Genomic DNA, 27178 nt, shown 5'->3' on the forward strand with positions numbered 1-27178 from the left:
CAAAGGCCTGGCTCCTCTGTGACGTGCCAGCCTCATTTATTACTGCATCAGAAGGGACAGAGCCTCCTTGGTGAGGGGAGATATCTGCAGCCTGCAGCCTTGCTGCTGCTTGGCTGGGTGATGCACACAACCAGAACCAGCCCGTCTGCAGCAATCGAGTTTCATTCACCCCCCACCCTGCAGGGAAATTGCGTCTATTGATGGGATTGGACTATGGGAAATTGCTTTGCCATCGCTCGATGTGTCCTATGTCAGCCTGCCCAAGGGACTACGGCCAGAACAACCAGAAGGCTCTGCTGACACCTGCCCACGGTCACTAAAATGCCCTTCCCTTCCTTCCAGAGAGGGAAAATTTTTTGGAAAGTTTTACCAAGATCACAAATTACCTCTACTTATACTGTAAGTACAATACCTCAGAACCTCAAAACGCTGACAGCAACACTTTACCTGGCCAGCCTGGGACACAATGTCACAGCAGCGAAGTCATTAAGGCAAAACCTACCAAAGCACAATTCTCCCCCAGATGCCCTAACACACACACACCCCAACGTGGAGACACTGATCTGAGATGTTCTGAACCTCCAACTTTCCAAAAGGGATCTGCCCCCTTTCACCTTTCTCCTCTTCACATGAAGCCTCATAGGTGCCCCAAGGCCAAACAGCAAAGGTTTTGCTGCTGCCTCCCTCAACCATAGAAACAAGAAAGTGAGACAGAGCTCAAAAACTCCCAAATGCAAAGGAAATGCCACCCCCTATCTTGTACTGCAAAAGAGGCTGGAGTGTGGGTCATATTCAAAAAAAAACCTTGGGCACCAAGTAACTTTTGAAATCTCATTATGGCTGCTAATTCATAAAAAGAAAAAAAATAATAATTGCTATTATTGTCTCAGCTTAAACACTGTGAAATAAATATGTTCTGAAAGTGTTCAAATATCCTCCACCCAGAGGTTCTGCAAAAAGCTGACCTAACTGTGCCTGACCACACTGCTTGCCTATGTGGAGACAGACTCCCATGCTTGGGATCCTGGACAGGGAGGTTTACTGGACGGGGCCTCCGTTTTTCTTGGCTGGTAATTTATGCCTTCGCTAAGGTGTAAAGCAGGTGTAAAGCTGAGCCCTGCAAAATCATATCTGGGGTGGAAGAGCCCAGTGCTGGTGATGAGAGATAGACACACACGAGACAGGATCACATGGAGCATGAAGAGAGAATCCCACCACCTCCCTGTTCCCGGACTGTATACACATGTATGTATGCATCACACCAGTGCCAAGGGGAGCCACAGTCACCTAGCCTGTCTGGGGAGTTCATACCTCATCCAAAAGCACTGCACAAAAAACTAACAGTGCCTGGGCATGATTTCCCCAAAATTCTGAGCCCCAGCACCAGGCCAGTTCCCATTGCCAGGCTGCCTCCCACCATTGCAGCTAATCCAGGGTTACTGATTTCCACTGCTGTGCCTTGCCACCGATGGGATTTCTCTTCAGCAGCTCCTGGACCTGTGTGCACGCTGCTTGGAGCACTCCAGCATGAAGACCTCTGCTTCTGGAGGGCTTGATCAAGAAACCCCAGTTCCAGCTCTCGGGTCATCCTCACTCCGAAGCTGGAACGTGGGGAGGAAGCTCATGTTGCAGCGATGGCCCTTCTCCAGAATATGTGAAAGTGACAGGTTGCTTTTATGCTTGAGGGAGGGTTTATTTCTCCATGAGACAAAGAAGCTTATCTCCTGTCCTGTTGAAATATGAGGTCCAGAAAGGGACCAGATGGCCTGTAATCTCCCATCTTCCTCCAGAGGCCACTATCTACACCATGGTACAACAAAAGCTGCGCACTCAATAAAGCATGTTTTGGAAAAGTTTAGTGGCCACTGGCAAATAATGATTGAGCGTAAGCATGCCTCTGGTCCAAATGAGCTATCCTAGTCCAGAGCTCCCATCCTGGCCGTAACCCAGGCTGGGCAGGAAGCTATTCTCCAGCCTGTAAAAAAAAACAAACCAAAACAAAACAGAAGAAAAAAAAATCAAAAAGCCATTTAACAGAATGGTCTTGGCACGTCACCAAAACCAAGACAGGATGGAATTGCCCACAACAGGCTTTGCACAGACATTGAAAACATTTCTCCCTGGGAATCCCTTTCCCTTGCACATAGCTTTTGAAGCTTGGCCTTGACAAGCCAGAACAGACAGCTCTGAAAATAGATGTCCTCCTTTGCAGTTGAGGGTCAGGGATTCAAACCAGAGCCAGGATCATGCTCCACAAGCAGCTGAGGAGGCAGGGCTTATTGTGGGTTTCAAAAACAACAAAGCAAAATAGCCCCCAGCCTGTCCATCCATGCACTGTAAGGCACATTTCTTCTCTTCCCTTGGCACGTTCAGGAGTAAAGTCCTTCACTTTAGTACCTCAAGCTTATTCCTGCAACCCTGCACAGGGAACTGGATAGCAGCATATGCACATCTCAGCCTTTCGAGTCCTACATTTTATTCTTTGATTTTTGAAATAAGTTATTATTTATCTTCTCCTTTGATGAATATTACTCCCCTCTTACCCCATTCAAACACAATTTAACAAATTAGTAAGAGGTTACCATATATAAGCACATGCAGCCTGATAAAGCAAAGGACTCCAAGAAGACCTGATGTGTTCTATATGCCCTCGTGGCTGCTGTCTCTTTCCCAGCCCTCATTTGCTGTGCAACTAAGTCACTTGGCTCATGTCTCTTATTTCTACCTGTGCAAGGCCCACCTCTCCTCAAGGCACCTGAGCAACACCAGGGAAGTAAAATCTCAGGGAAGTCCCCTGGTTCCAGCACAAACCACACAGCCACTGCAGAATACCCGTAACTCGCACAACATAAACACATTCGAAGATCTGAGAAATCCCTGTTCTTCTAAGAGATTTAATTTCCTCCAGTTCAGTCCCTGCTGCCCTTTTTCATCTCCTGACCCTTGGCAAACTGCAGTAACTGCACAGGGGAAATCAATGGCTTTGCTCAGGATGGAGCTATGGTTCCAGTCCTTGGCAGTTTAGCCTGCACTAGGGCTTTGGTGTGTATGGCTTCTTTCATCTCAGCCCAGAACCTGAGATGAGGGCTGGAGGGAGGGCATGGCTGCAGGTCCAGCTCCCTGGAAGCTACAGCAGGTCACTGTCCTTTGCTTGAGCACTACCATGATCACCTGGGACAGAAGAACATTTGAGAGCCAAGAAAAATTCTCACTGCAATTCTCCTTCCCCCAAAAGCTATGTAGAGGGCTGGAGTCACAAAAGTTGAAGATATCCTGGTGATATTTGATTGTTTTTCTTTCTTCAAGTTTTGTCCAGTACAAGTTTTCAATGAGCATTTCCTTCTTTTTTTGCCATTTTGTCACTGTCAAAGGAAGAAAGGAGGGCTGGCTGAAGTGGGGGAGAACAGGAATAATAGGATGGAGGATAATACAGGACCTTTTGCCTTGATTTCTTTTTTCACAAACTCTGTTCCTGTCTTTTACTTCTGAAAAGAAAGGTGAAAATGGCCTTTTTATGAAGAAAAAAACACCAAACAAAACAAAAAACCAAACAAACACCAGAACAACAAATCAACTGGAAACCCAGAAGTGAGAATTACGTGTTTATACTTTTTGCTGTATACACTGTTTTAATTCCACCTGGGAGGAGCAGCACATAATGAAAACCTCGTACCTTCTCTTGGACTTCAGCTTCAAATGCATCGTGTCTTGGCACGTTATCAATAATTACAGGGAAAAAAAAATCTCTCCCTCCTCTCCATACCAACCCTTCAGTAGTGTATTCCTGGTGGTGTGCAGGACAGGGGCAGTTTCCCATCACACTCAGAGGTCTCCAGAGGTGCCCAGCTGTGGGGGTGGACAGAGACCTGTCAGACCTGTCACACTCATGCAGCAATGCCCAAGACATTTGTATAAATTTAACAAATCACTACTCAGTCTCTAATTGTGCTGGGGATTCCACAGCAAAGGACAGCCATTGATGGCATTCCCCCCTGTTCCCCCAGCCAGGTGCATGTGGATGTTTTGATTTTTAAAGGAAAGAGAATTAAATGACACTGGGTCACTGAGCTTTGACCTAAAAATCCTGAAACTTTGTCAGTTCCAGCCAAAGAAACTGGATTAATTTCCTGATCCTGAGAATTTTGAGATTGCTTTCAATGGGCACAGCACTATCTCTCTAGCTTTATTAAAATAAGTTGCTTTCTGGCGGAGGTGGGATACTATTGTCAGATTATGCATAAGCAAGAGGAACAAGTTCATGCAGTCAATAACACAGCACTATATTTGTGCTCCAAACTGAAGAGTTATTTGTTTCTATCAAGGATTTTTGCAGTGTTACTCAGCTGCTGCAGAAAAAGAAGCGAACACATCTCCACAACTTCTCTGACAGCATGACACGACCTCACATCTTAAAGACATGGCAGCAGGAGCAAAGGGGCTAAATGTCCTGCCAATGATTGTACAAGAATCAAGACAGGGGAGAGCTGCTTCCCTCACCAAATTATGAGCAACACTGGTGGGAGGAAGAGGAAAAATCACCAAACTGCTTACCATGAGGCATGACTGAGCCTTTGGGTGCTAAGCTCTTCCCACAGCTATTTGCAGCACGACACTCAGCTCTTTAAAAAATAAAATTACAATAAATGGTATCTTATGTGGTGCTGCAGTCCTTTGCAGGGAATGTGAACGAGGTTTGCCAGCTTTCTCCACCTTCCACAGTAAAACATCTCAAATGATAATGTCCCAGAGAGATACAAATTTTGATACTTAACTTTCAACATTCATTTCACCAGCATTTTGTAGTTTTTAGGTTTTAAGGGAAAGGAAATTAAATGGGGGAAAAATTGCCTTATGCTAATTCTCCGGTTAAACTCAGAGGAAACTGCAGCAGATAAGGTTCCCATAGCAATTGGAATAGGTACCGAGGCGCACAGATGAGGCCTGATTTCCGCGCTTACTTTCGGTGCCGGTCGTTTATCTCCACACAGCACAGGGAAAAGCAATTACTTGGAACAAGGAACAAAGGAAAGGAGCCTGTGGCATCTGTGATTCATTCTGATGGCCATTCTCTGGCGTGGCTGGATGTGCAAATATCGGAGCACAGCCATGGACCAGCGCGTGTACCCTCGACCACAGCAAAGCTCCCAGGTGCATCCTGCCACTGGCTTTTCTGGTGGTTTTAGCTATGAATTTTTGATAGGCATTGAAACAGGATTTGGCAGGGAGCTTTACAGCCCCAGCCTCCACAGGACAGTCATCTGGCACTACACCAAACCCAGCATCAGAGCACATTTCCTCCCACCCGCTGCCTCACATTTTTTACTACCCTGGCAACAACCAACCTTTAATTCGACACAATCTGCTTCCAATGAACCCATATTACCTATTAATTTTGCTTTATCTTGCCTGAGCTGATGATTATTGAGCTCGATTATGTCCTCCTTATTCCCTGAGCAGTCATGTGCAGCAAAGCCAAGGGAGTGCAGTCATTCCCCCACCCTCTTCCCAAAGCTACTCTGCAGCACAGGATCAGGCCCGTCAACTCCTTCAATAATTCCTCTACAAAATGCCCCAGGCATGCAGTGGGCATGCAGTCCCCAGGGTCTCTTTTTCCCAGCTGTGCTGCAGCTCTTTTTCTTACCAGCTGCTCTGGGACTTTTCTTGCACTCCATGAATTTTCTGAAAGAATTGTCAAATATTCATCGGTTTCACTCTTGGATGCGTTTCCACTGGGCCAAGTATTTTTGACCAAGAGCAAGTCCCCTAGATAGGCATTCCTCACTCCCTTTTCCAGACTGAGACTGCCTTGAGATCCATCATCAACAACTACAATTGCATTGAGCACCCTGTCACTCCTTTCCCTTCCAGTGACAGCTGAAGCTGTAACTACTGACACTGCAGCCTCCTTTTCTCATTGGCTATGATATGCTCCTGCCTCTCTCTCCCTTGTGCAGAGGTGACCTAGTAATGCACTTCCCTTTGTCATCCTCCAGCTTCTTATGTAACTCTGAACCAACTTACTTATCTCCTGTGCTAACACCCCATCATTTCATGCTTTTGCATCCCTAACTTGGTTCCTTCACACCTTTAATCTCTGCTCTCTCTCACCACTCTCACCGCTGCGGTTTCCTTTCCTCCTCCCAACATGAATGCACTTCTTTCCTTTTTTTCCCCTTTCTTTCTTTTTTGCTACAATGTTGTTTTTCTCTTCCCAAGCTGTGCCAGTAATGAAGGGCACTTCTGACAATAGCATGCTGCAGTCTCCTGATAGAGCTGCTGACACAAAGAGTTGTCCCCAGGGTGTAAAAGAAACGCTGTTGCCAGTGGCTGCAACCAGCTGGCTGGAGAAAAGTAATTGTCCCAGATGCTTCCATCACAGATGTGAAGGAGAGAAGGGAAAAGAATCCACTTTGGGAAGGAGAGAGCAAATCAGTCTGGGTTATAGAGGAAACATCCCAGGTGCCTTAGAAGTGGGTTTCTCTCTCTGTGATGCTGAGCACCTCCTGGACTGGCGGAGACCACCCCTCACGCCTCAGATCAGACGACCCCGCCATTTGCTTCTTCTTCGGCTGTGGCAGATCCTCCGCCGGGGAAATCAGCTGCATCAGCCGCTGCAGAGAGGAAGTCGCTGTTAATTAAGCTGATGAGCAAACTGACAGCCAATAGTGATCCACAACCATTGCTGGGGGCAAAGGCATCTAGAGAGGTGACGTCCCAGCTCCCTTTCTCTCCTGCCGAAGGGCCGTGAAACAGAGGAGAGCAGGTTTGCTCCAGCTGCTCTCAGGGACAGTTCCTCTGCCTCTGAGCTCACATCTGGGCTGTGCACTGATAACAGACGTACAGCACTTCTCACAGGCCTGCTGCTCTGCGGGAGGATGCCAGCAATCAGCACCACAGACGTTTTCTGTGGCAATGGAAAAAACACCATAAAACCGTTTCTTTTCCTATACCAAGCAGATTTCCATTGATTTTGAAGGAGTTGTGAAGACTTTCAAAAGGGCTGACCATGAGATGCTCGGCATCTCCTGCTCTGACTCAAAACAGGATGGTAGGCAATAGATACCTCAGTGGCATGTCCCAGGGAAAGCGGTGGCTCTGCAGACTGGTTCCTGCCCCAAACTATCCCCAGCTCCCCTCCTCCAGTCAGCCAGACTGTGATGGTGAAGGCAGGGGCTGTGAGGCAGCTGCCTGCCCTTAGCTCCCTCCGTCCTGTGCAATGCAGGCTACTACAGGCTGTTCCACACACATGTATGCAGTGTTGGGACAACTTTGAGGAGTTTATTCTCAAAAAACAAAAATATCTTTGAGCTCTTCATCAAAAATGCTGGCTCACAGGGACTCTGCAGTGAATTTCTCATCTTTTTCATCCCATTTTTAAGCCTCTCTGGTTAGCCACACAACTTCCTGAAGCTCCTGGTTTCCTCCCCCTTTCCATCCTGCAGCTGATGTCCTGCAGCTGCCTGCCAGCTCCATGGGACAGCCTATAATTTCCCAGCTGAAACCTGACTTCCACAGTTACTAACTTTTTCCATTACAAGCTGTTCAGGACAGTGCATGCTCACTCCCATGCAGAGTGCATCACGAGCAGAGCAGGCAATTCATCAGGGGAACTTGTGGGATTCATTTTAGCGCTCTCCCTCCTCGTGAAGTGCCTTCCAGAATCACAGATTTTGTTCCTTTATTCAAAACTATTTGCCCTATGATTTCCAAAATTGACCTTGGTCTGCAGCTGCTCTGTGGGTACTTCATTGGGAGTTTTTATTCTTTGGAGCTTGAGCTATCTTAATCAGGGACATTAGGAAACAACATTTGTGTTTCTTGGTCAGTCAAGTGTAACGAGAGGAATCAGTTTGTAGCAGTGATTGATCATAATCACCAATTACAATCTTGCTTTCATTGAATGGTTTGCAATATTCAAAGACTGTTCCTAGAAACATCAGTGTCAGGAAATTAATTCACTACATTCTAGGGTGTGACTGGAAAAAGAGAACTGATATAATTTGAGAAATTTTGTTTTAAAAAGAGCTGCACCTATCCTAGCGGGTATTTCACTGCTGGCTTTGATTCCGACCTGAATCAACCCAGGTTTAGCAGCCAATTCCTTCCCACACACCTAAACTGCATCCTTGGAAATTTCTTCATACTAATGTAGCTGAGGAGTCCCTGGAAATTCCAATTAAATGAAATTAAATTCATGTAAACCAGGACAAACAGAAAACCCCTCAATCTGAAATGGGCCAAATCAGCTCCTTAGGTGTGTTCTACAAAGAGCATTCATTAACACTATTCCCAGCAGCATTTCAGTCCAAGGGCTTGAAGCACTTCACCCCTGGTGAGAGATTTTGCTTGTTTAACAGGCAGGACATGTGGGCAATTACTTCTTTGACAGCTCCAAGCCCTTATTCAGATATGGAAAGTTTCTGAGCTGTGGGGAGTCAGACATGTCGGCCACGGATTCACCTTCCCCAAGACAATGGAACAAATAAAGACTTGTGTACCCAGCTCATCCCTGGATGTGTTGGCAATGCAGGGTTCTCCTCTACATGAGCCCATAATGTGACTGTCAGACCTACACCACAGGCACAGGGATGCTCCCATCCCCTGCTCACCCTGCCCACCCTCCAACCAGTGCAGTGAGGATGGGGAAGGACTGGAAGAGAAATTGTACAGAAATTTAGATGTACATCACTCAGGTCTTCCTTCATGGGTCAGGTGAGTTGTCATCTCCATGATATCATCTCCCTAGATAGAGTTCTTCCTAGGACAAGGACAAAGATGTCTACAGTGAAAGAGGACAGGCTCAGGCATGGCATAGGGTAGAGCTTTACAGCTCTGTGAGCAGGTCCTCTTTAATAACTATGGGTGATATCTTTTTTGAAAATAACATGGTCCTGACCCAGGACTACAAGGGACAAGAAGTGAAGATCCTGGTTTTGCACTTGGTTTGCATCGGTATCTACTGCATATATACTATATAAATGTCTGTATATTGCATTGAGCATGACGGTGCAACACGGCACTGACGCCCAGACATTTGATGATCAGCCTGGGAGCTGTGCTGAGACCCTCTGAGCTCTCCAAGCTGCCAACAAGAGCTACAGAGCATTCTGGGGAAGGGCAACTCTCACCAGCGCTTGCCTTCTCAGAGGAGAAGTGTGCTGTGTACCTCCTCCCTGGGGCCCATCCTGAACCAGCTAGGGGAGCAACAGCAACATGCCCAGTGACCACAATCCCAGTACCTGTTTCAGGGGTCCTTTGGTTTTCAGGAGGATGACAATGGCATAGAGAGGAATACAGACCATGGAGGAGAGTGCCATCAGCCAGCCTAGCATGTAGCCCCAGGGTGGGTACTCGTAGGAACTGTTGTATTTCAAGGGTGTGTACTTGATCAGGGAAAACATGAAGACACCCTAGGGAGCAGAAAACACAAACATAAGGAGAGCCAAGGGGCAGCCAAGCCAGGCAGCCTGGCCATCCTGCAGGGACTGGCTGCTCTGCGAGGGTGGCAATGGGTGTTCTGTCTTGCAGGAGCCAGCAGGGACCCTGCTGGCTGCAGCGAGCAGAGCCTGGTGCGTGCTGGCTGCACAAGAGCTCTCAGAGCCAGGGCCAGGCTCTGCAGCGTACAGCCTTCAGGCTTCTCAAGAGTTCAACATAAGCAAAGCTGGCAGCAGCTTTAAGGGTCCAGCAACATTGAGACAGCAATTTATTCATATCAAAGACAAGAATTGTTGTTCTGCCCGGTAGAAAGACTCCAGAAGAACCACACAGCCACAGATTTTGCCCCTGTGGGGCTCTCTAGCTACAAAGCTCTTGGACAATTTGGGCTGGTTTGAAAATTTCCCAGATCTTCAAGTCCTGCTAAAGCCTGAGGACAAAGAACTAGGAATCTTTTGTAAGTAGTAGCTATAGATCTCATCTGTGTTCCCACTGAGGTCAAAGAAAACAACTCTCAACATCAGGTACCAGAACAGAATGTGGCTGTGAAAGCATGCAGAAGTCAGTGGAGCAAGACTGGACATAAATTCAAAACAGGCAAGAACCTGTCTGAATTTGGGTGCACTTTATTTAAACACAGTCAAAGAAGTTTTGGAAGATATTTAATAACATAGAAAGCAAATGGCTATAGAAAGATATTTCTGAACCATGCGCAGTCCCAGGAACAGAGACTGAAGCAAGTATTTCAGAACAGGGTAATTTTCACTGGTCTTCTTGTCATAGGTAACTTGACCAAACCTCTCCAGGCTTTGAGGACACATTCCCTTTTGCCATCACAATAAACAATTGCCTTTTCAGGCTCAATTAATTTTCCAGGCAAAACATAAGGCTTACAAAAGCAATAAATAGCTACCTCAGCCACAGACAAGTTTCTGCTTCTCCATAGCAGTTTGAAAAATTTACAGCAGCACCTCGGAGATAAATCAGCCTTTTCTACTGAGTATTTGTGGACCCAGAGTGACATGTCACGATGTCATAGCTGCACTTACCAAGCACAGACCCGGGGTGAACACCAGCCAGCATATCTTGATCAAGGGCCACGGCCGGAAACCAATCATGTCCTCAATATTGTCGTAGAAGCGGTTGGCACCTTGGCCACCAACCGGCACAGAGACAAAGTCAGAGGTCAGCTTGGTTTTGTTTCCTTCAACCACTGTTCACATCAGATCCCAAACTTTCTTTGTCCTTGGTGTTTACTCGTGGTGAAAACATGTCTATCATATTAACAGAGCAGCAGGTCATGGGGTTCTCTGGCACTGAAAAGGCCCATTTGTGGAAGAATGGAGATGGAGGGGTTTAATTTCATCCATAAGTGTCAGAAAGATTGACATTGCAGAGAAGCACAGTCCCTCAGATGGCAGCAGCTGTGAGTGAGAGGATGCAGCCCGTGCATCGGTAAGGACTGCACAGGGAAAAGAGAGGGGCCTGGTCTACAGAGCAGCAAGGGAAAGCTCTTGCAGCTTAGGCATATGGGATTGTGCGAGTCCAGAGTGCCAAAAGGAACAAAGAGAGTGGGAAACACCTAACAAACCATTCTCTTCATAAATAAACACCCTGGAATACCAGGGAAGTCATGTCAAGTATCACTACCAAGTTGGGCAGGACTCCTGTCATCTCAAGAGCCTGTCTTCTACAGACTATTTTATTATTGACATAAACCCAGAAAATCTGGCAATTAAAACTCTTCTGAAAACCAAACCTTCCATCTGCAAGTGCTGCTGTACTGTCCAGTGAGAGATGTCTGGTGGGGTCTGATCTCCTCCTTCTCTTCTCATTAGTTTCACTTACTGGATTGTTTTGTTCACAGTGTGGAACCCACCTAAATCTCACGGTGCCCTGGAATGGGATTTCAGCCCTGGCTCTCCCATAGTGATGGAAGCCCTTGCTTTCTCCTGGAACAGCCAATCATAATGTGCATGCTGTGACTGCCTGCAAAGTATCCTCTGCAGCACATTTTGGTGGCACCATGTTGTGAATCTCAGTGTTCCAACCACATGCCTGCTTATAGAAGGGCTGCCTGTCCCAAAGTGGAAGGGAGAGCAGAGAAGAGGCAGGGGGACTCCAGAATCCCTCCAGTGCTCTCCTTTAGGGAATGTGATCAGCAAGTCCAGTGCTATCCTTCCACAGGCAGGGAGCAGTACGGAGGAAATCCTCAGGTCTTTGGGAGAGCAGCTGCCTGGCAGCAGGGAAGCTGCCAAGTGGCGGGTGGCTGGCGTATATGCTGGGAGAGGGGAAACTCAGAACAGATATTTGTGTTAGCAGAAATGCTGTAATTCTTCACAGTGTAAGCAAGAGGCTCAGCCCGGCCAATTATGAGGTTGGGGAAAGAAACCCCTTTAATCAGCACTAGTCACTTTTTTCCTCACTATAACTCCTCACCTTGGCCCTCTGACTACATTTTGGACCAGAATCACCCCAATGGATGCAAAGCAGAACACCAAGAGGGTAAAATCACACTGTGTGGAGTGGTGCAAATGAACCCATGGCGGTGAGGAAAAGGGCCATTTCTCTGCCCCCAACTACTCCATCTCCCTTTGAGGCTGCTGGGGCAGCATCACCTCTCCTGTTACTCATTGCCTGCCATTGCTATGCTCCATGGGTCACCAGAAAAGGCATGTGGCCTGTGTGACTGTAAAAATGGCAATAAACATGAAAGCATAATTCAGCTTAATGAATTAAGCTAGAATGGTGATCCCCATCCTGTCGCAGAGGGATGGGGATCTCCATGTCCCTTTAAATCCCAAAAGCACTGGGCAGAAGGTGACTCAAAATCTGTTACTGCAAGCTGTCAGGCGAGCTCCCCTTGAAGGACATCTTTCTAAACTCAATCTCTCTTACATGTCTGCTTCTCTTGCATTCCCTGGAGCCCAAGACCAAGCAGCTGGACTGGTTACCCTTTCAGTAAGAGAGGAGTTTATCCAAACTAGCAACTGGCTCCTGCTATACATAAAGCATTTGGACAAACTGGTAAACCTTTCATCAGCAACTGCACTACAGCCAATGCAACCTCTCAAACCGTGAGCACCAAAAGGAGCACACAGGACTGACTGTCCATAACAAGGCAAAGGTGGCACCAAACGGAAGGTGCAGATTGAGAACAAGAAAAATAAACGGACTCCTCACACAACACCTGGGAAAGCCAGGGAACTCCCTGCTGCAGCATTTTGTGGATGACAAATGTTAGCCAAGTCAACTGGAAAAAAATAACAGAAGAGAAATAAATAGATCTTGCTTCTGGCACTGGAAATCCCTGGGCAACAAGCTGAATATTGTATCTGGTTCTAGGACCCCCAGAACAAGAAAGACATGGAGCTGTGGGTCCAGAGAAGGACCATGATGACTAAGAGAGGACTGAAGCGCCTGTCCTGTGAAGACAGACAGACAGTTTGGGCTGTCCAGCCTGGAAAAAGAAAGCTCTAGGGAGACCTTGTTGCAGCCTTTGACTATATAAAGGGGGCTTGTAGTGACATGACAAGGGCTAGCAGTTGTAAATTCAAAGAAGAGAGGTTTAGAGTGAATACAAGGAAGGAATTTTTGACTCTGAAGATCCTGAGACAGTGGAAACAGCTACCCAGAGAGGCTGTGAATACTCTTACTATTGCAAATGTTCAAGGCCAGGTTGGACAGGGCTTTGAGAAACCTGGTCAAGTGGGAAGTGGCCAAGAGGGTGGACTAGATGGCCTTTAAAGGTTTCTTCCAAAACAAACTGTTCTATGGTTCTATCATAAGTTGTGAAAAGCTGGAAGAACATTCACAGAATGCATCACTCCTGATTTTTCTTCTTTTGTATTCCTTCATGAGCAGCTGCTCCTGACCACTGAGACCCAACATGATGCTATGTTTGCAACCTTTGCCTGAGATTATGATGGCAATGCTGCTTGAAGTAGTTGGGACTAGCAGATGTGTGACTGTAGGATGTTAAGGTTGGGTCTAAGCTGGCATCTACTACAGCTGTGCACAATCCTTACAGGTATAAGGCTCGTGCAGTTCCATGGAGCAAAGAGAGGGAGCAGCTGCCCTGCATCACACACAAGATGCTTTGCCCAAAAACCATCAGCCTTGACACAAGCTTCAGGGAGAGGAACCAAAGCCTTTGTGGTGAGGAAGAGCTCTCCATAGGATGTCAGAGGAGACTCTTCCTTACTGCACAGACTAACACACAGTTGGTTTCCTCCTAATAGTTCATAAAGTTCATGATAGTTTTATCCTGCTCCTGAGTAGTTTAGTTACAGACTTCACTGAGAGCCAAAGTAGTCCCTCCTGTTTCTTTCCTGAGTGGCATCACAGCGTAAATAGGAAGCAAGAATCATCGCAGAAGTAACACATAGCGAGTTTGCATCCCACAATTTTGTGTTACATTAACTGGCAGCACTAAACTAAATGCATAATGTAAGCAGACAGGGACAGACACCACAGAACAGCAGTCACTCCTCTATAGCTGATTTTCTGTTTCAAAGACCAGTGGGAAGAACAGCAAGACAGTTTAATATGAGGCACCTACAGAGAAGGAAAAAACATTCCTAGTCTAAATATGGAGGAATTAAGAAATGTTGCAAGGAAACACAGTGAAAACTGGACAAGAACATAATTACTGCACTTCTTTGCCCCCTGAGGATCTTTTGTATCCACTCTCATTTCTCTACCCCCCATTCTTGCCTTGATAAAGAACAAGATTTTGTCCTCCACTTACCATACACCCATCCTATAGAGATGACTTCAAAAACAGCCAGGAAGAGCAGGCATGTGCCACTGGCAGCATAGTAGTCAAAGAGCTGGAAGATATACATGCCACCCTGTTGAAGAGGTAGAGAAAACAGAGCCATGGCAAGACTGTTCCATGTCAGGGAAAATGAGTAGGGCAAGGAGAAGAATAGCAGCAGGAACACTGAACCTAGAGCAGGCGGAAGAAGAGCTTTCTCTTGGGGCTGCCCTCACTCTGTTCCAAAAACACAGTCAAGCCTGGTGGCAGGAGAGTTTTTCATGCGCGTTTTATGACACTGCTGAGCTAGGCTGGCTTCTGTGTGCATATGAGCAGGAGCTGGTTTGTTTGGTTGGTTTAAAACAGTTAGGAAGTTCCCAGAATCATTTTTGAAATACCATGTAGCAGTGAAGATCTTTGCACCAAAAAAATTTGATCTTGAGCAAGGATATTCAGATATCTCGTTATACCTTCATCCAACCTTTCATATTGCACAGGTTCCAAGCTCTGCAATGGCAGAGGCATGTGGCTTTCCTGCTGCTTCTGACTTCTAGCTGAGCCCTGCAGAGCTGCCATCAGCAACCTGTAAGGGCCCGTGGGTGGTTTTCATGTGATTTGTCAAAGAGAAAGCCTCGAAGGGCAAGTAGATGCTTTCAAATAATGCTGAACGGCTCTAGACACAGTGTCACTCAAATTGATTGCAGTAGGTGTTGCCTTTAGCAGACCCTTAGCCAGGATCCTGCTGGAGGATCACTCATCTGTGCCTCAGGAGTTTAACAGGAATTAGCTGTCAGTACAGAGCTCATGGAGTCAGCACAGGAGTGCTCAGACCCCCACCCAAGCTCTGGCACACACAGAGCCCAGCACGGCACCATGCAGGAAGAGGTGCAGCTTCCAGCTGCAGGGCAGCGCAAACACCGTGTGCATGGCATCACTGCAGCACAGCTCTGCTCCCTCTGCTCCTGGGATGACAGGTTCCACGGGCTCCAGCAGGGTTATGGCACAGCCATCACCCCCAGGCTCCTCTCGTGCTGCTCTGCTTTGTGTAGAGAGCAGCCAGCAAATGATCACTGCCCTTAGAAGAGCTTGTCTTCAAACAGCTCAGCTTCCTGTAGCTCGCAGGTCTGGTATTTGCCCAAAGCTGTGTCAGGCAGCCTCTCTGGGTTGTGGGACCAGGGTCTCTGGAGGGCTCAGTGATGCAGTGAGTGCATCAGTGTCCCATGGGGTCAAAGCAGCACTGGCTGTGAGAGACACCAGCTAAGGCTTTAGAAATGAGACAGTTAACAGCATTGAAGACAAGCTTGCTGTCTCTGCCCAGACCTCCAGAGCTGTGCAGCAGCAGATTTGGTGCTCAGCTGTACAACCCAGCTACTCCTTGCTCACCTCAGTGACCAGCAATAAGCCCAGCAGGTAGCATATGACTGCAATGGCCAGGATCAGCAGCTCCCGACGCCCCTTCTTCCGAAACACTCCTGGGAACATGTCAATAATAGCTGTCACCATGCTTTCCACACAGACAAACTGCAGAGGAAAACAGGTCAGAGAAATCAGCGTCTCTTGTTCCCGGAGCACGCACTTCCCCTCACTGTCCTTCTTGTCCTCCCACCACCCAAATCCTTGTTTTTTCATTTTTTCTTTTCAGCTGTCTTGCTTCTACCAAAGGCCAGCAGAAACAGAGGAAAAAGGCCTGATTACCCAGGCACAAGGGCTGAGGTTTAACAGAGCAGAGTCTGAGCAAAACACCTGCCTGGTGGACATGCAAGACACCCTCTGCTTCCCTCATGCCAGCAGCAGAGCTGCACACTGCACTCTGCAGGGTTTGTTCCTGGCATAATAGGGATATGGGATGTAAGACACAGGAGCACCAGAGCACCAGTGAGGACACAGGGATTGCTCTGATGGGATGCAGCTGGGAGAAAACAGCCCAACTCCCTGTCCCAGACTGCCCTGCTTTGTGCTGCAGGGTACAGAGTTTTGGGGGGATGTAGCTGGGACATCCTCACATACACACTGGGAGAAGATGCCAGCAGAGATGCCAGCCTATATAACCACCGGCCTGCCACTGGCCCCGGTTCTGAGCTCCCACAGTGTGAAAGTGCTGCACACAATGCAGAGAATCTACTTAAGGTACTAGCAAAGTGCAGAGCCACCTTATTCTTTCCAATGACCATGGGGCAATGCTCAGGGTGGGGACGGGCACCTGCTTGTTAGATGAGGGAGTTTGTTGTACCTGGCTGTCCAGTCCCAAGAAGATCAGCATGAGAAAGAAGAGGCAGGACCAGAGCTGAGACGCGGGCATCATTGTTACTGCTGTTGGATATGCTATGAAAGCCAGGCCAGGACCTGCCAACAGACCACAGGATGACCATGTGTGTCTCCCACACCACCTCCTGCAGCACAGAGTAAGCTCACATAATTCTTCAAAGCTCCTATTGCCACAGCTCTTTGCCCTCCCATGGCTGAAAGCTGTGTTGAGGAGTACTGCTCCTGCAGACATCTCTGCAGACACCCATAGTAATAGAGCATGTAGAGAACATCTTGGGTTTCACCTCAGACGAGTGCCCTCCCCTTCAGGCTGTTTGTTTTCCCTTGGCTCCGAAGTCTCCCAGAAAAACGTACCTGATTCGGCCACTTCTGAAATAGGCACGCCCTGCTCTCGAGCCATGAAGCCCAGCACAGAGAAAATGGCAAAGCCAGCAACAAAGCTGGTGGCACTGTTCAGGGAGCAGAGCATGATGCAGTCCCTGCAGGAAGGAGAGCAGAGAGAAATGGGGATTTCCTGCTGCAGAATGGATCCGCTTAGGATCGTGCCTGTGCTCAGCTTCCCTAGCTGGACAGCACTACTGAAAACAGCAATGTTGTTCTTGAAGCCTTCAGAAGTAAAAAGCTCACAGCAGAGCCAAGAGTTCAAGAGTTACAGAACTATACATGGCAGAGTGGGGGAATGGAGCACAACCACACAGCAATAAAAAAAAATGAGAAGAGTCCAGAAAATAGGAAAAACAACAGAGAAAATGAGGAAAACAGAAAACTAGAAGAGGAAAGAGGTTGCAAAAGGAAACAGTCAAGAGAGAGAAGTATCTGAAAGCATGAAGACATAGAGTTTCAGCAGGTCTAGTAAAACAAGGGCAACAGGATAATAAAAATCCTCACTGACAAGGGCTGTGTCTACACTGTCTTTCTTAGCCATGCTCAGATGGAGGCTGGGATGTGCTATGCTGCTTGTCCTGCAACTTCTGTGCATTTGGTCCTAGTGAAAATTGGGCAGCACTCTGAGCTGGCTGGGCTGGAAGCCCCACAGCCCTGGATCCTGCCCAGGCAGCTGCCAGAGCTGACCCACAGCATCAGCTGCTACAGGGCAGGCACCGTGGACACATTTGGGACACCTGGAGCACCAGGCACGTAAGGAATTAGAGGAAGGTGTCAGCACACCACTTCATTGGTGACTGAAATATTTTGGGAGAGCTAGGAAAAAGTATTAACTGCCCAACCAGCAGCCATGGCAGCGCCTATCAGAGAACAGAGGGGGAAATGATTGATGTCTCCCAAGCACAGTTTCATTTTACCATCTGTGCTGGAGCAATATGTGAAAGCATAGCAAAGTCCCTGTTTCTCAGGGCTCTGTAGAGGGTGTCAAAAATGGTCCTGATGGCTCCACTGAGCTCCATGTCAGGCCATGGATAAAACAGATCTGTAATCCAAGGGCAAGGAGAAGGCCAGACAGAGTTGATTAATCTCCTCAACAGGATCAAAAGGCCACTGGCAGTACATTACTCTGATGGTAGTAAAGCACTGGAGACAGGGGGCCCAGCCATCATCTTTGCACCACCTCCCCCACCCAGCAAGTGATGGCAGAGCTGGCCATGTCACTCCTGCCCACTCACTCTGTCAAAACAGAGTGTGCTGTGTACACAGTGGCTGGAGACACTCTCCATTGTCATTCCTCCCCCTCTTCCAGTCTCTCATTTCCACACTGAGCACTGTTAAAGCCATTTTCTGGACTCCCCTCTTCCCTCGGCCATTCTCCATCCCTGTGCTGAGTCCTCGGCAGCTCTGAGCAGCTCGTTAGTCACAGCAGCACGACCCAAGGCCTGCCCCAGGGACAGAGCCCGCCTCTGACACAGCTCTGTGCTGAGGAAACTGCCAGAAGGACAGCAGGAGTGCAGGCTCTTCCTACCTGTAACAGTTGTTGGTATATTTGTTGTAGCTGCCCAGAGCTGTCAGGCACCCCTCACAGATGGCATACGAGAAGAGGATTTGAGTGCCTGCATCCATCCATACCTGGAACACAGAAGGTCAATGGTCTCCAGACCTGGCAACAAAATATACAAATACCTGTGCCCTGTCAACAATAACTCCTTCAGACATTGAGAACAAACCCTGTGAGACAGAAAGGGGATCTACAGTGAACAGAGAATCTGGGATACCTGTCTGGAAAAAGTGAGCTACAGAACTGGAAACTCTTTAGGAAAAGTCTCTAGAGGAGACCAAACTTTCACATCCCACTCAAGGTAATACCATTTCTCCATCCCCCACCTTTTCACTCAGGGTAGAGATGGCATCCGTCATAGCATGGCTCCGTCTGAAACTCTCACTACAGATGTCTGTGGTCCCTACATGGCCCAAATGATTAATCTCCTTGCAGAGTCAGTGGTGAGTCACCCCAAATGAGAGTGTGATCAACAATCTGTGTACTCCCTTCCCTGCTCCCAGATCTAGTTTCCTGTCTCTCTGAGGCTACAGTGCACAGTGAAGGGCAGAAAATTACCGAAATGAGAGGTTGCAGGCAAGTGGGGTGTCATGTGTCAGGTTCCCCTTTGCTCTTGCTCTCCATAGGAAAAGCTGAGGGGGGTTCCTCACCACTGCTCCAGCCCTCTCCTCGATGGAGAGCTGAACTGCAGGCTGAGCTGCAGCTCTGCTCTGACAGTTCCAGGGAAAGCCCTGAGCTGGGAGTTTTAGGCAGGCAGAGAAAACAGCCTGCCGTTCTGATGGTCCCCAGGTTCCTCACTCATCCTTTTTTTCCTCTAAGCAGCCCCCAGCTGTAAACATCCAGGCAGCTGGGATTTGGTAGCCTTCAAAGGCTCCCAAGTCCAGGCACTGCTGCCTAAGTTCACACTGATTTCTCACAGATAGGCACCTACACGGCCCTTCAGGCACGGACACACATCCCACCAAAGCCCCGCCTTCTGCCTCAGCTCAGTAGCAGGATCTCTCTGAGGGTTTCCAAGGGCTCCAATGACTGGTAGCAGGGATTGACCCTTTGGCCAGCCCCTGCTCTAGGCAGTGGGACCAGCCCCCAGGACAAGTGAAGGGAACCCAGCTGGTCACAGCCTACGTTACATGCGTGCCTTTGGTCTCTGCAAGCACAGGGACCCCACATGTCCTGGGAGGGCTCTGATGGAGCCAAAGTGCTAACCAGGCCAGCAAAAAATCGAAAGTGAGATTATATAACCCCTCCCTTAATTATCTGCATTTAACAGCCAAAAAGCTATCTGTTACATGCTAAATATTTTATATACTCTTTTGGTTTCGCTGAGCCCATGAGTAGAAATGACCTAATACACTCACATGCTGCAGACCACAAGCAAAAAGGATGCACTGTGTAGGGGGACTAGACCCCTCTCAGAAGTTTTAAGGATCCTGGTTCTCTGGCTTCTTTTCATAGATGATGGCTAGATGCTCAGATCCAAAGGCCAGGGCACCGAGAACATTCTTGTGGCCAGCATTTGCCTGACACCACCCCTCACCTGCGGGTCTGCCAGCCGGGAGATGTCTGGCTTTAGGTAGAAGATGATTCCCTCAGCAGCCCCTGGCAGCATCACCCCTCGGACCAGCAGGATGAGGAGCATCACGTACGGGAAGGTGGCAGTGAAGTAAACAACCTGCAGGGGCAGGGAAACAACAGGAGAGAGCGTCAGAAGGGAGGGGGCAGGCATCACTTCACCTCACCTCGTCTGCAGGCCCCCATCCCAGCAAACCTCCCTGAGTCTGCTGTTGGCTGTAGCTGCTGCTGCTAACATAGAAGAGGGGTGGGAAAGAAATTAATCAAGGTTACATCTCACTGGTGATTTAGTTAATCTGCATTTTGTTCTTCATCTAAAACGCTGCCACTGGTTGCTCTGCTTTGTTTTCTCTTTCCAGTCAGTGCAATTTCTCTGTCTCCAGCTGTTCCCTTCATCTTTCTAGAGCTGCAGAAGAAGCCTGGATCTCTGCCTGTCACTGAGTTTTAATGAGGTATTAAAATGGTCCTATGCACAGCAAGAGCTTTCCAAATTAAATACCAATGTTTGCTGTCCAATTTGAGACACCTATGAGGGGGTCTCATTTCCAGAAGTGCTCATGCGTCACTCTCATCCCTTCAATGCCTCTGAGCTCACAGGTAAAAACTGGGGGCAACTAAAAGCCTTTAAAGAAAATGTAGAGCATTATTTTTGTAATACCTATTTTTACTTCTTTTTGTGTGTGATATTAATAAATATTACAGTAGAATTAATCATCTCTAAACCATTTCTCTAATATAACATATTCTTTTTTTCTATTTGCATAATATTTGCAAGCAAGTTGCAACTTCCTAACATTTATTCATAACTAAAATTCATCCAAGTAATGTGGAGGCTTGTTTATTCCATGGATTCATAGTGATGGGCCTGAAATGACATTTTTTTGTGCTTAGTCATAATTGGTCAAATAAGTCACGGTACATTGTGCTTTTGCTGTTCCCTGATTGAATGAGAATGGCACTCCTTTGGGCACAAGTATTAAGATCTACCTTCAGAAATCACTTTTAAGGAACATTTATGCACAACAGTTGAATGCATAAAGAAGAGAAACATAGGGCAAAATGAATAAAAGATATAGGCTTTTAAAAGAAAGTGAGTCTTTATGGAGATATTTGAAATTATTGTCCTGAGGTCATGATGGTTTCTTTAAATTTGGATTCCTTAAGTCACAGAACAGGAAACATAAGGATCTGGCATGGTTATCTGATTGGAGCAGCCTTTCAGGCAAGCACAGCCTCCCGTTTAATCTGGAGCTGTTGAAAAAAGTTATGCACCTACTCAGAATTCCAGGGTCTTTTCTAATGCTTGTATTAGCATAATGTCAGCAAAGAAAAAGAGGGAAGCAGTTGAATTTTTTGACAGTGCCCCTGCAGTACTCAAAATTATTGCCTGCAGAGAAGACAGCTGGCCTGTTTGACCTGTAGTAAATTTGGGGACAGAAATTCCCTCTCTTATTGTTGCACCATGTCCATAACACCTGGCTGGTAAGTAGCCAATACCCCTGTACCCTAAAAATTGTGATGAAAAAATCTTCTGTGGTCTCAGGAAGTCCATTCCATTTTCTATGTGTAGTCCCCGTTTTCTCTCACTTTCTGGTCTGGTTTTGCTAAACCAAGTCAGCTAAGCCAGTCAGACTGAACTACTTTAGCTTTCATTTTGTTCAGGTAAGTTTTGCCCACTGGGGAAGCACCAGGCAAAGGAGAAACTCAGTGGAGAAGGCTGAGAGCTAGAGAGAACCTCGAGTGACTTAACTGTTCTTCCACACAGATCACACAGCCTCTCAGACCCAATCTCTTGTGAAGATGGCACTGTGGTATTCAAACTTGGGGGCATTAGAGATTCAAGGTTTAAAACGCAGATCATCCATCCCCTCTCCCCATTAAGGTGGAGTCTGGCTCTCCTTCCTCCAGAAATGGTGGACAACAGGTCAGCACCAGCAAGAACCAGTCATCAGCAAAAACTGGCAAAAATCTAGCAGAGAAGCAAGATGCTATCTCATTCTGTTGCAATGGATGTCCAGTGCAGTTTCAAATTAGCAGATGGGATTTAACACTGAAACACAGGTGTCAGGTATGAAAAGTAACACTTGTGAAGAGCAGAGCCAGTGATTTGAAGGAAGAAACCTGTTGCAGAAATTAGTTCCCTCCCTTTGCTCTTGGGACATGCCCTCAACTAATCATTAATCATCCCACAATACTAATCACTAATCATCAATCATTGTTGATGATTGCAGCCATCTCATTGCAGCTCCAGGAAAGAAAGAAGTTCTGAGCAAGTCCAGGCCATGGCAGTGTCCCCAGTACCCAGCCCAAGGCATCAAACACTCATTCACTCCAAAAGCAAAACCAGTCCATCTGCCCTACAGGATAAACATCGTGAGGAAGCACTGGCTCCAGCCTCATTAGCAAAATGCAGAAAGTGACCAACTGACCCAAAACCTGCAGATTCAGAAAGAACACAAAGGAGAGAACAAGGACACTTCTCCCACCCCAAGTGTTCTGCAGGATAAAGAAGCAGGAGAGATTCATTATCTATTCTCTGAGCTGGTTACAGGCAGCAGCTTGTCTGTTTTGCTCAAGTGTTTAATTATTGCCAGGGACGGGAAGTCTGCCACTGCAGAGGATCTTGTTGAAAACACCCTCAAGCCACAACAGGACAACATACTGGTGAGTGGACGATTCCCAAGGGCACTTAGGGAGAATCCATCAGCCACTGTGGGTATTTGCAAGTGAAAATGTGATTCAAAACTCCCCTCAGTTCCCAATTCTTTCCCCATTCTCCCTCCCTGATGAACCTACTCATTTATTCTGCCTCTTGCGGTTTAAACACAACTGGTGTATATCAGTATGGACTCAACAGGTTTTAGGTTTCATTTTGGTGCTGTGTTTCCTGAGTCAGCTTCATGAAGAAGGAAAAGAGATTGGGGAAGACATATAAGATGGGTACAAGGAAGCTTATGGACTCAGAGGATAATCTCCATTCCTACTTTGCCCGTGGACTTGACCCCTTTCCAGATGCAGAAGTAGCAGATGATCCACGCCAGCAGGAGACACAGAGCCAGCTCCCAGCGCACAGTGCCCAGTTTGTGAATACCATCCGTGAGCCCCAGCACTCGCTTCCTGCCGGTGTCCAGGGACAGGGAGAGAAGCATTAACACTCCAGACCCCACTCACCCATCCACACCTTTCCCATGCTACCCCATCCAAAGACTGAGCAGCCTGTGATCTACAACACATCTGCACCCCTGGGCAGGCACACCACGAGCTGCCTTTGGGGTGTGCCCAGTCCTCACACCCTGGGCTCTGTGCCCATCTCCTTGGCAGCTTGTTGTGCCCCCATGTTTGGATCTGACATGTGGCACCTCACTCCTACAGACACACAGGCCCCTGCCCAGGGACTCCAGCAGCTGGAGCCTTTGGATGAGAGAGAGCCTGAACAGAGGGAAAGCAATCACATACTCCCAAAACTCAATCATTGAGGAGGTGGCGTTCGCAGGCAAGGTCCTGTTGTCCAGGCCGGATCTATTCAGAATGTCCACACAGAGATCTACCAAAAGAAAAGGAAGCCGATGAGGTGAAAAGTTCTCTAGGGCTCCTCCGTGAGGGATGCTCCTTGCCCTCTGCATGCTAACCCTCACTCTGGCAGCACTCAGATCCTTCATCTTGCGCTACAGAGCATCTCATTAAATTTTTGCATCTCATTAAACATCTCATTAAAATTTGGCTCTTCCCAGGTATGAATCCCAATCCAGCAGTCACCAGAGGGGCTTCAGGAAGAGAATAGGAGAAGGAGAGAACAATTCCCTGCCAAATTGAAAACAGATGGCTGCAAAACATAGATTATTGAGGGATAGCGACTATGAGTCAGGATACAAAATCCCATTCTCTTTCCATATCATGCACCATTCCCTGTCCACACAGGCACACACCACAGAAGCCTTCACATTCTCCTTTGCCATCCCCAGCCCTATTACAAAGCGTGAAATAAATAAAAACAGAGGAGATGTGGCACATCCAATGCACCTCATCTTGCATTTTGCCAGCAAAAGACAATCCACTGGAAAATCAAGGAAACCCAGCTGTTGCTGGGAAGCTTCACTCTGTTAAGAGAACATAGGTGGCTTTCCTTACAAACAAACCCATTATGGGGGAGCTGAACGAATTGGATCAGCTCTTTAAAAGGCTAGTTACTTCTGCTGGGATGAAAGGGCAGAGGGAGCTGTGAGTGAAAGACCCACAGGGCAGAGAAATTTAACTAACTGCAGAAATTAATCATCTGACGCAAGAGAAAAGGGAGGGAACCAAGCTGCTACCATGAGAAACAACCTGTTTGACATGTTAAAGAAGTCCTGACAAAGACATTCATGAGGATTACCTCACACCTACCCCATCTTCTCAGGCTCAGCACAAGTGTCTTGAGTAAAGCCAAAGCCAGGTCTTCTGTGCAGGGCAGAGTTAAGCGAACTGTGCGCATGAGCAATGAGACCAACCCCTGGTGCATATAATGGTATGGAGGCTGCATGGATGCGATTAACCAGGAAAACAGTGCCCTTAGAGTTTTGTGATACTGGCTCCTTCATTGGGAGACCTGAACTGGCAAAATCCTATGGTGCAGGCTTGGCCCGATTTACCCAAAAGCTGAGTGCACAGAGGAAACTGTTCACCGGCAGCAACCGTCCCAGTAACTCCACAGGAATGGGGTAGAGTAAGGGAACTGCAAGATAAACTGTTGCACCAGAGCTAATAAAAAGCTCCTGCCAAATGAGGAAGGCTCTAGACTGGCTTGGAAACTCTACCATCCACCTCTCCTTGCTGTCAGAAAATGCCTATTTTTGGAGACATCACATGGCGGCTCATGAGAGCTTCTTATCCAAACAAAGAAAGATGTATTTTCAAAAAACCCCAAATAATTTCTGGGAATTGGAAAGAAGCTAGAAGATGACCAAGGGAAGGTGTACCTGAGTTCCAGGGGTTATTGCAGCTGGCCCATGGTAGCACTGAAGTGAAGGAGCTGAACAGGTAGAAGAGTGCCCAGGACAGGATGATGATGTAGTAGACATTCAGATATCCCACAATGACTTGGGAGGCATATCCAATTCCTGTGAGGAAAAGCAAAGGAGGTGAGCATGGGACTGGCAACCAGCTCCCAACACATGAGGCTTAACCCCAAACAAAGACAGAGGTCACACTGTGATAAGAAGGATGCAACACCAACAACATGGCTCTCCAAAGAATAGTGCAAGATCTACTCAAGGCAAAGAGGAAGGCCTTCGTGACTGTGCACACAGACAGGAAACACTGTTGATAACTCTAGACAGGCCTGTGGGGGAACAACCACAAAACCTTACACTGATTTGAAAAAATTTTTCTGATGGCTACCATGCCACAGCATCACAGTGCCTCTTCTTCAGAAAAATACAGCTCTAGCCTTTGAAGAAAAGAAAGGCAGTTGAGTGTCTTACTTGTGGAAAGAGTCAGGCAAAACCCATTCTTACAGCTGATATACACCATGCTCAGCTTTGGTCTTGGGTCCTGCTTGTGCCTGCTGCTCACCGAGACCTCGGAACAGTAATCAGACCAGAAAGGCCCAACTCATTTATTTAAAACTGGTTGTCAGTGACCTTTGAGATGCCCCTGCTGTCCAGCTCCAGGCCTGTGCCAGAGCACAGGGGTCTCCAGTGGAGGAGGTCCCAAATTCCCCAGGGAGTTTCAAATAGCACTGCATGCCCATGCTCAAACAATCTAACCAGGCTCCACTCTGCCTCAGCACAGGTTTCTCTATCTGCAAAACATGGTTAATAAGCTTTCTTCTGGACAGGAGAATTGAAGAAATTTTATTCATTAATATATTAACACCATTAAACAACCTTCCCCAGGGCTCCAGAAGTCCTGGTTCTTATCCCTGTGACTCAACCTCAACTCCATCCCATCTCTGGGCTGTCAGACCCAGTGCACAGTCTGACTGCCACAGTTTGCAGGATGCCAGCCTGCAAATGCTGCCACAGGGCACGGGAGTGGGCAGGGAAACCAGACAGTTTTCCTCAATCTCTTCTCCCCTCACGGTTTGTCCTGGACTACACACAGGTGTTTGTACATTGACACTTCCATCCTCTTCCCTCAGCTTGAAGGGACAGTTCCCCGACCCCTCCCTATGTGAGTGAGGTGTGTGGTGCTGGCTGGGGGCTGTGCTGGTCCTGCTTCTCCTCTCTCCCAGGCTCTGAGCTCCTCAAAGCAGAGACCGTGGCTCAGCTGGACCAGCACAGCCCCCAGCCAGCACCACACGCCCTCACTCACAGAGAGAGGGGTCAGGGAACTGCCCTTTCACACACAGCAGGCAGCAGGAGGAAAAACAAGGCTGGGAGAGAGAGGGAGGGAGGGAGAATAAAGCAGAAAGAAAAAAAACCCAATAATAACATTTCAAAAAAAGGATCTGAGTCAACGATTGTTAGAAAGTGTGTTGCCAGTAAATACTGTAACTTGCCTGACCTTCAAAGATGGGACAGATCTTCCTCCAGGCCGTCACCCCTCCCTGGCTCGTGTACTGCCCCAGCGCCGTCTCCAGGAAGAACAGGGGGATCCCACAGGTGAAGAGGAAGATGAGATAAGGGATGAGGAAGGCTCCTGCAGAGAAGGGTAAAATGCTGCCTCAGAAACCTCTTCAAAAGCTTATCCTTAAAACCTCTTGCCAGGTACCTGGGATCACAGCTGGAATCAGCTATATAAAAACAAATATTTCTCTGAACTAACTGTGCAACCTCTGCTAAAGTAAACAAGGTTTCCACCACCATAATCTCTCAGAAAAAATACAAGGGTGGTCTGTCTTGTGTTACTGCAGTACTTCTGCATTTGGCATAGGCCAGAACCTAGAGGTAAGGAGCAGCCAGGCAAGGAGCTAAAAAAGATAGTGCTGAAGAAACTCTTCCTGCTTCATGCTCCTGACCTCATTCCAGCTTTCAGCAGGAATGGGGTGAACAAAATAAGTCCTTGTTTCACATAACCACATTTGTTCTGCCTTTCATGAGAGTCACAGCAAAACTCCCACTCGCCCAGAGGATACAAACCTGGAGGCTGGTGACATTTCTTGGCAAGTAATAAATTTGCCAGGATATAAATTTACTTGAGACATATTTCACGTCAAATTTGGAAAGCAGATTGCACCAGAAGAATGGAAACAGGGGAAAAATATCTTTCCAGTATTTTCAAAA

The 27178-nt window shown here is 47.5% G+C and overlaps 1 protein-coding gene across 1 annotated transcript in view; it reads right to left on the bottom strand.

Annotated features, from left to right (window-relative positions):
- Nucleotides 1-3456: 3456 nt before the first annotated feature.
- The window catches only part of SLC6A12 (solute carrier family 6 member 12), a 41053-nt gene continuing 17331 nt past the window's right edge, over nt 3457-27178 (bottom strand). The window contains exons 3-15 of the mRNA XM_063395048.1: nt 26460-26594; nt 24932-25072; nt 23433-23520; nt 22961-23093; nt 19942-20076; nt 18372-18475; nt 16814-16938; nt 16425-16537; nt 15578-15715; nt 14186-14288; nt 10485-10585; nt 9240-9410; nt 3457-6611 (exon numbers count right to left, since the gene is read on the bottom strand). Coding sequence (XP_063251118.1) covers nt 6465-6611; nt 9240-9410; nt 10485-10585; nt 14186-14288; nt 15578-15715; nt 16425-16537; nt 16814-16938; nt 18372-18475; nt 19942-20076; nt 22961-23093; nt 23433-23520; nt 24932-25072; nt 26460-26594 — 1634 coding nt within the window. The 3' untranslated portion in view covers nt 3457-6464. The remainder of the gene's footprint in view (nt 6612-9239; nt 9411-10484; nt 10586-14185; nt 14289-15577; nt 15716-16424; nt 16538-16813; nt 16939-18371; nt 18476-19941; nt 20077-22960; nt 23094-23432; nt 23521-24931; nt 25073-26459; nt 26595-27178) is intronic.

This window comes from Prinia subflava, chromosome 4 (genome assembly GCF_021018805.1).
Source record: "Prinia subflava isolate CZ2003 ecotype Zambia chromosome 4, Cam_Psub_1.2, whole genome shotgun sequence".
Classification (NCBI taxonomy): domain Eukaryota; kingdom Metazoa; phylum Chordata; class Aves; order Passeriformes; family Cisticolidae; genus Prinia; species Prinia subflava.